At 40.5% G+C, this 7,375-nt stretch overlaps 3 protein-coding genes and 1 pseudogene across 6 annotated transcripts in view; all 4 read left to right on the forward strand.

The window, feature by feature from the left end:
* LOC104767670 overlaps nt 1-718 on the forward strand; it is a 2,370-nt gene extending 1,652 nt beyond the window's left edge. Inside the window, exons 6-7 of the mRNA XM_010491663.1 lie at nt 45-126; nt 701-718. Coding sequence (XP_010489965.1) covers nt 45-126; nt 701-718 — 100 coding nt within the window. The remainder of the gene's footprint in view (nt 1-44; nt 127-700) is intronic.
* LOC104765894 (geranylgeranyl pyrophosphate synthase 10, mitochondrial) overlaps nt 1-2,067 on the forward strand; it is a 6,190-nt gene extending 4,123 nt beyond the window's left edge. Inside the window, exons 1-2 of one of the 4 annotated variants that reach the window (XM_010489683.1) lie at nt 696-704; nt 1,168-2,067. In XM_010489683.1, the coding sequence (XP_010487985.1) occupies nt 1,177-2,067 (891 nt within the window). In that variant the 5' untranslated portion in view covers nt 696-704; nt 1,168-1,176. Of the gene's footprint in view, nt 1-695; nt 705-1,002 lie in introns of those variants that run through there. The other 3 variants (XM_019241527.1, XM_019241528.1, XM_010489682.1) reach the window with 3 other exon arrangements.
* On the forward strand, nt 3,423-4,798 carry LOC104765895 (geranylgeranyl pyrophosphate synthase 10, mitochondrial-like). Its single transcript, XM_010489684.2, has one exon. It carries the CDS (start codon nt 3,423-3,425, stop codon nt 4,479-4,481), a length of 1,059 nt encoding a protein of 352 aa, XP_010487986.1. The 3' UTR covers nt 4,482-4,798.
* Nucleotides 4,902-6,694, forward strand: LOC104767671 (annotated as a pseudogene).

Raw genomic sequence — 7,375 nt, forward strand, 5'->3', positions numbered from 1 at the left:
TCGGCAATGGAATATGGCGTCGAGTATAAAGATGCAAACTTAAACCCACCCCCCAAACTTGAGGCTCCTCCTGCAAACGGAACTGAGACACAGCCCGCAAAAGACACGGTGCCTCCTACACCTAAGGTTGTTAGTACATCATTAACGGAACACAAACAAGTCATATACAAGAAGCCTCGTGGTTTTAGACGGTTATTTTGTAAATAAAATCATGTCGTCATTAGAACCATAGTATCATTGTTTTGGAGACCAAAGAAAGGATCATTAAATAACACGCTTGAATGCAATTATTTTTTATTTGTTGATGACGTTTAAATACGTAAGAAGATAAATAATGTTTAATACGAAAGAAGAAATATATATAGAACAAACGTTATCGTGCAAGCAGCCAACGTGACTCGACGCTGATATATATTATAACATATTCAATTTTTGCTCGCTTGGCAATGAAATGGGTTTGTTATTACTGATTAGTACTATTTTTTAGTGCCTCGTTTGAGTGCAATTATTCTTAATTATGTTTGTCGATAATCTTTCGTTCGAAAGAAAGAAATATAATGTTTTCATACATAACGATCACATGTCAAGTATGTTAAGTAGTAATGCATTTGTTTAGATTAGTTACGTTCTCAATTTCAGTCAGTCACATGGGAGTAATAAATGATAATTTTGATAACTTTTCTCATTGTGATTATAACAGTGCAGTGATGATGTTTGAGATTTGACCAAAAGTGTATGTAGAACACATGTTATCGTGCAAGCAGCCAGCTTTCCGAAGGTGACTCGACGCTATTATAGTTGAACTCATATTAATTACAACTTAAAACGACAGATACGCATATATATGGTCTCGCGCTGTGTTATACGTAAAATTAAACCCTAAGGAAATCAATACATACGCGTACGATTAATTTATTAATTAAACCCCAAACTCATTCACCATATAAATATGGTATCAGTATTCCAAGTTTTTTTCTAAAATTCAAACCAATATAGCCAAATATGGATACTCTTGAAGCTCTTGTTTACACTCTCATCTCCTTCTTCCTCTCTCTCCAACTCTTGTTCTGGAGATTCCGGCCACGTTACACTGAAGTTACGTCTACGTTGAGGCTGAACCGCCACCTTAACATCCGCAGCCGTCTGACTTCTTCCAAAAGCTATAAGTTTGAGTTCATGTCTTATATGGCCAATAAGGCTAAGTCCGTCAATAAAGCACTAGAAGAGGCCGTTCCTCTCCGCGAGCCAGTACTCAAGATCCATGAGGCTATGAGGTATACGCTTCTCTCGGATGGCAAACGCGTAAGACCAATGCTTTGCTTAGCTGCATGCGAGCTCGTGGGCGGACATGAGTCAACCGCAATGGCTGCTGCGTGTGGGGTTGAGATGCTCCAAGCGTCGTCTCTCATCCTAGACGACCTCCCTTGCATGGACAACGACAGCCTCCGCCGTGGGAAACCCACTAACCATATAGTCTTTGGAGAAGGTATAGCCATATTAGCTTCTGATGCGCTCATAGCTTTGGCTGTCCAAAAGGCCGCCACATTAACCTTGTTGGACGTTCCTCCAGAGAGGGTTCTCAGGACCGTTCAGGAGATGGTGAAAGCAGTGGGGACGGAGGGGCTTGTTGCAGGTCAAGCGGCGGATTTGGCTGGAGAAGGTATGAGCGCTGATAGCAACACCGGACTAGAGCATCTTGAGTTTATACATATTCATAAAACGGCGGCGTTGCTTGAAGCCGCAGCTGTCACGGGAGCTATAGTGGGAGGTGGGTCGGATGAAGAAATAGAGAAGCTTAGGAGTTACGCAAGATGCATTGGGTTGATGTTTCAGTTGGTGGATGATGTGCTTGACGTGACCAAGTCATCGGACGAGTTGGGAAAGACTGCAGGTAAAGATTTGATCGCCGAAAAGCTAACGTATCCGAGACTGATGGGAGTGGAGAAATCGAGGGAATATGCAGAGAGATTGAACAGAGAAGCTCGGGAACATCTTCAAGGGTTTGATTTAGACAAGGTGGCTCCTTTGTTGTCTCTCGCTGATTACATTCTCAACAGACAAAACTGACACTATTGCTCATCAAAAGCTTAACAACAAAAATTTGTGTCCAATGAAAAGTATGATAACAAGAATTCAAAATTTGGATACGTAAAAAGAAAGCAATAAAACACACGAGACCCATATACAAACTTAGGCCTCATTCTACGTAATGGCTAACGGTCTTCACTTGTCCCTTTGGATGCAATCACGAAAGCATGATAAATTGGGGTTTCCATCAATTTGTACTATATATTTCGCATACAATAATTCTGAAATTTCTATATGCACCTGCTAAACTAGTTGAAACTATATATAAACTAAAAATAAAGAGATAAATAAGACAAATTAAAGATTTTTCTTATTCTTGATTGAGTTGTTGATGCTACTTTTTTCGTCAATGAACTTTCCAGTTTCGGAGATTGTTAATGAGAAATCTTGAGGGAACATGTGAATGTTAACCACTTCGAACTTATTATAATTAATTATATACTCCCTTTGTATTAGAAAGGATGATTTTATAAGATTTTCACAAAGATTAAGAAAATAATCAATGTTTAGTCATAAATGTATTTTTATTTATAATAACATATTTTTTATAATTATTAACCAATAGTAGTTCATTAAAATTTTAAATTGTCAATTAATGAATCTTGAGATCTACAAATTTCATATCATTAACTAATAAAAAATACAGAAGATCAATCTTTGTGATACAAGATAAATTTATAAAACATCATCTATTTTAATACAGAGTAAGTATTGATTAATACTTTATTATTATTATTATTTTTATCAGCTATTGATTAGTACTTTAGTAGTAACAATTCATGGATTATGCTTGGTTTAATTTTTTACTTAAATTCATGTTTGAATTATACTCCTTTATTGTTTTCCTCAATTATTCTACTGAAACGTAAATATCAAACGGAATTAAAAATATTTTTCTTTTGCGTTTTGCATACAATAATTGCTTTCGCAATTTCTGTACGATGTATTAATGTTTAAGAAAGAGAGAGAAAATTAGTTTTTTTTTATTAAAGCTCACATGTTAAGTAGTAAATGCAACAGTAATTATATGCATTTGCATACTAGTGAAACATGAGAGTAGTTAATGACAACTTTGTTTTTCCCTTATAATAATGTTAGCGTGCAAGCCAACAGTTTTGTAAACGACACCCAACGTGCCCCGGCGCTATGAATCCATATACGATCCACATGATAATATTACAACTTACAACGAGAGTAAGCTGTTTTTCATTGTGTTACGTAATTCAATTGCTTCAAAAATCAGTAACTGTGATTTATTTACTAATTTAGGAAACTCGTCCACTATAAATATGGTATCAACATAGCGATTAAAAACGAACAAACCAAAGCCAAAGATGGAAAATAAAGAAGCACTTGTTTGCACTTTCATCTCCATCTTCATCTCTCTCCAGTTCTTGTTTTGGAGATTTCTAAGGCCGCGTTTCAACGCCCGCCAGACCCGCCACCTTGATCCGCCCAGCCACACCATGACTGCTGAAAGCTATGAATCAGAGTTCTTGTCTTATATGATCCGCAAATCTAAGCTTGTCAATAAGGCACTCGACGAGGCTGTTCCACTCTGCCAGCCGCCAGTACTGAAGATCCGTGAGGCCATGAGGTACACGCTACTCTCGGGCGGGAAACGCATTAGGCCAATGCTTTGTCTGGCTGCATGTGAGCTCGTGGGTGGGAAAGAGTCAACCGCAATGCCTGCCGCATGTGCGATTGAGATGATCCATGCCTCATCACTCATCCAAGACGATCTACCTTGTATGGACGATGACAGCCTCCGCCGCGGAAAACCCACAAATCATAAAGTATTTGGCGAAAATATAGCCATCTTGGCAGTTGATGCGTTCATAGCTTTGGCCATCAAGCACACTGTGGAATCCACCTCTTTGGACGTTCATCCAAGGAGAGTTCTCCGAGCCGTTCTAGAGATGGCGAAAGGCATTGGAACGGAAGGGCTCGTTGCGGGTCAAGCGGCGGATTTGGCTGGAGAAGGAATGAGCTTTGATAATAATGAAGTGGGTTTAAAGCATCTTGAGTTTATACACGTACATAAAACGGCGGCGTTGCTTGAAGCGGCAGCTGTTATGGGAGGTATAGTGGGAGGTGGGTCTGATGAAGAAATCGAAAGCCTTAGGAGTTACGCGAGATGCGTTGGGTTGATGTTTCAGGTGGTGGATGATGTGCTTGATGTGACCAAGTCCTCGGAAGAGCTCGGGAAAACAGCCGGTAAAGATTTGATCTCGGAAAAGCTAACGTATCCCAAGGTAATGGGAGTGGAGAAGTCGAGAGAATATGCTGACAAGTTGAACAGAGAAGCTCGGGAACATCTTAAAACGTTTGATCCAGACAAGGCAGCTCCGTTGCTGTTTCTTGCTGATTACGTTGTCAACAGACAAAACTGACGTGCGTCTTAAAACTCCTTTATTTGTTGTTTCCTATTTCAGCATCGATGTAACCTAATAAACCGGGTAAACCAAAAACTCAGTTTTAGTTCATGTAAACCATTCAAATTTAATTTGGTTTAGTTTTTGGTTAAACCGGATAAACGAAGTAAGTCGTCTTCTTCATATGCAGTAGTAGTGTCAATCATCTTTTGCTCTGTTCTTGCCTGTAGATGTGAATCTCAATCTCTCCATTATCATGCTCTCTTGATATATTCTTAGGTTTCTGGTAATCTCCAGAAATGGGTTCTTCTTCAGAAACGGAAAGCGAAAGCAGANAGGTTATAGGCATTCTGTATCTGTTATCAGAGAGTCTGGCGCAATTCCTTTGCTGGTCGAGCTTTTGAGAGATGGATCCCTTGAGTTCAGAGAGAGGATTTCTGGNGTCTGGTTCGGCTCCAGTTCGAGTAAGATCCATTATAAAGTTATCAGATTTAGCGACTCTAGTACCCCGAGAGTTATATACCTCGAGCAATTCCGATCCTCGCCGGTCTTCTTCGTGTCTCCGATGATCCCAATCGTTCCGTTCAAGCTGCCGCCGCGCATTGCTTGAAACGTATCGCATGTCGCGGCGGTGAGGATGGCGGGTTTGCGGTTACGATGGGGAGGTGTGGTGTGATTGCTAGCTTGTTAGGGTTGTTACTCGAGGCGAATACTAGTAATAATGGTGATGTGTTCCGGAGGATTTGGGTGAAGTGTTTGTGGAGTTTAGTCACTTTTGGATCTTCGATTCGAGTTGGTTTGGCTAGGTTAGGTGGTTTAGAGATTGTGATTCGTGAGTTGAATAATTGGGAAGATAATGGGAGTAGATGGTATTTGTTAGAGATCCTTAGTGCTTTGACGACGATACGTGAGAGCAGACGTGTTCTTGTTCATTCTGGAGGGCTTAAGTTTCTTGTTGAAGCTGCTAAAGTTGGGAACTTGGCGTCCAGAGAGAGAGCTTGTCATGCAATCGGATTGATCGGTGTTACTAGACGAGCTCGGCGAATGTTGGTTGAAGCAGGAGTGATTACTGCACTTGTGGATCTATATCGAGATGGGGATAATAAGGCAAAGCTTTTAGCTGGTAATGCCTTAGGGATCATATCTGCTCAGACGGAGTACATTAGGCCTGTTACTGAAGCTGGTTCCATTCCTTTGTACGTTGAGCTTCTCTCAGGACAAGATCCAATGGGGAAAGATATTGCAGAGGATGTGTTCTGTATATTAGCTGTAGCTGAGGGTAATGCTGTTTTGATAGCGGAACAACTTGTGAGGATCTTGAGAGAAGGTGATAACGAAGCCAAGTTGGCGGCTTCTGATGTGCTATGGGATCTTGCGGGTTATAGGCATTCTGTATCTGTTATTAGAGAGTCTGGCGCTATTCCTTTGCTGATCGAGCTTTTGAGAGATGGATCCCTTGAGTTTAGAGAGAGGATTTCTGGAGCTATCTCTCAGTTGAGTTATAATGAGAATGACCGTGAGGCCTTTTCTGATTCCGGTATGATACCAATTCTGATTGAATGGTTGGNGTGTTCTGTATATTAGCTGTAGCTGAGGGTAATGCTGTTTTGATAGCGGAACAACTTGTGAGGATCTTGAGAGAAGGTGATAACGAAGCCAAGTTGGCGGCTTCTGATGTGCTATGGGATCTTGCAGGTTATAGGCATTCTGTATCTGTTATCAGAGAGTCTGGCGCAATTCCTTTGCTGGTCGAGCTTTTGAGAGATGGATCCCTTGAGTTCAGAGAGAGGATTTCTGGAGCTATCTCTCAGTTGAGTTATAATGAGAATGACCGCGAGGCCTTTTCTGATTCCGGTATGATACCGATTCTGATTGAATGGTTGGGGGATGAGTCGGAAGAGCTCAGGGATAACGCAGCTGAGGCACTTATTAATTTCTCTGAAGACCAAGAGCATTATGCTAGAGTGCATGAGGCAATAAGCCATCTTTCAGAGTATGCAGAGCAGACTTGCTAGAATCAGAGCTTCCCATGAACTAATGGTTCGGTCAATGCGAAGGGTCACAGTCGAACATCTTGCCCGTGATCCAGATCTGTTTTGATGTATATGTTTATAATCTGACTTTGAAAAAAAGTTGTTTGATTTGCAATTTTGTTTTTGATACGTTTTGTATACACATGTACTAATAAAAGTCTAAAAGATATCAACTTTTGAATGGTTTTGGAATCTTCATCTTCAGTCTTCTTTTATATGATTCTGCATCCAGTGNTATTAACAGTTGGGATCCTTCTGTCGCCCCGTGTAAGCGAAACTCGGCGAATTGGTTCGGCGTTCTTTGTTTAGCCGGTACTGTTTGGGGCATACAACTCGAAGGAATGGGGTTAACCGGGAAGCTTGACCTTGAACCATTATCTCCAATCAAGAATCTACGAACCTTAAGCTTCATNCCGGCTTTACTACTTCAAGAGTCTCTAAAGTTGCGAAACATGCTTTCTTCCTCAACTCAATTACCAAACGAGCCGCATCAACATCCTTTCCAACCACGACAAGCTCGTCATCAAATTCTCCTTCCACAGCCACTGAGGTTACACCTGCGATTCCAAGATACAATTGTATAAAAGTTTCAACTTTTTAACCATTAGAAAACCAACCATTCTCGGTTTAAAACTTTGAATTTGTTTGACACACTTGCCATTTGCAACTACAGCTGTTTGCATTGCTTTCTTCCTGCATTTGTCACTGTTCTCCAACAAAACCAACCACAAAAACCCATGAGTCAAGAGAAGAAACAGATCAAGAACCAAAACGTCCATGATTATCGAAATAAAATGAAGAGACTTTAGGAAACAACAAAAATTAGCACCTTCATTGTCCTGACGAAGCTTTGTACCTCTCTAAAGGGTTTATTTTTAA

This window comes from Camelina sativa, chromosome 19 (genome assembly GCF_000633955.1).
Source record: "Camelina sativa cultivar DH55 chromosome 19, Cs, whole genome shotgun sequence".
Taxonomy (NCBI): Eukaryota; Viridiplantae; Streptophyta; class Magnoliopsida; order Brassicales; family Brassicaceae; genus Camelina; species Camelina sativa.

What these genes read in the sequence shown, in the direction of transcription:
- LOC104765895 (XM_010489684.2), top strand. Translation starts at nt 3,423, where the DNA reads ATGGAAAATAAAGAAGCACTTGTTTGCACTTTCATCTCCATCTTCATC.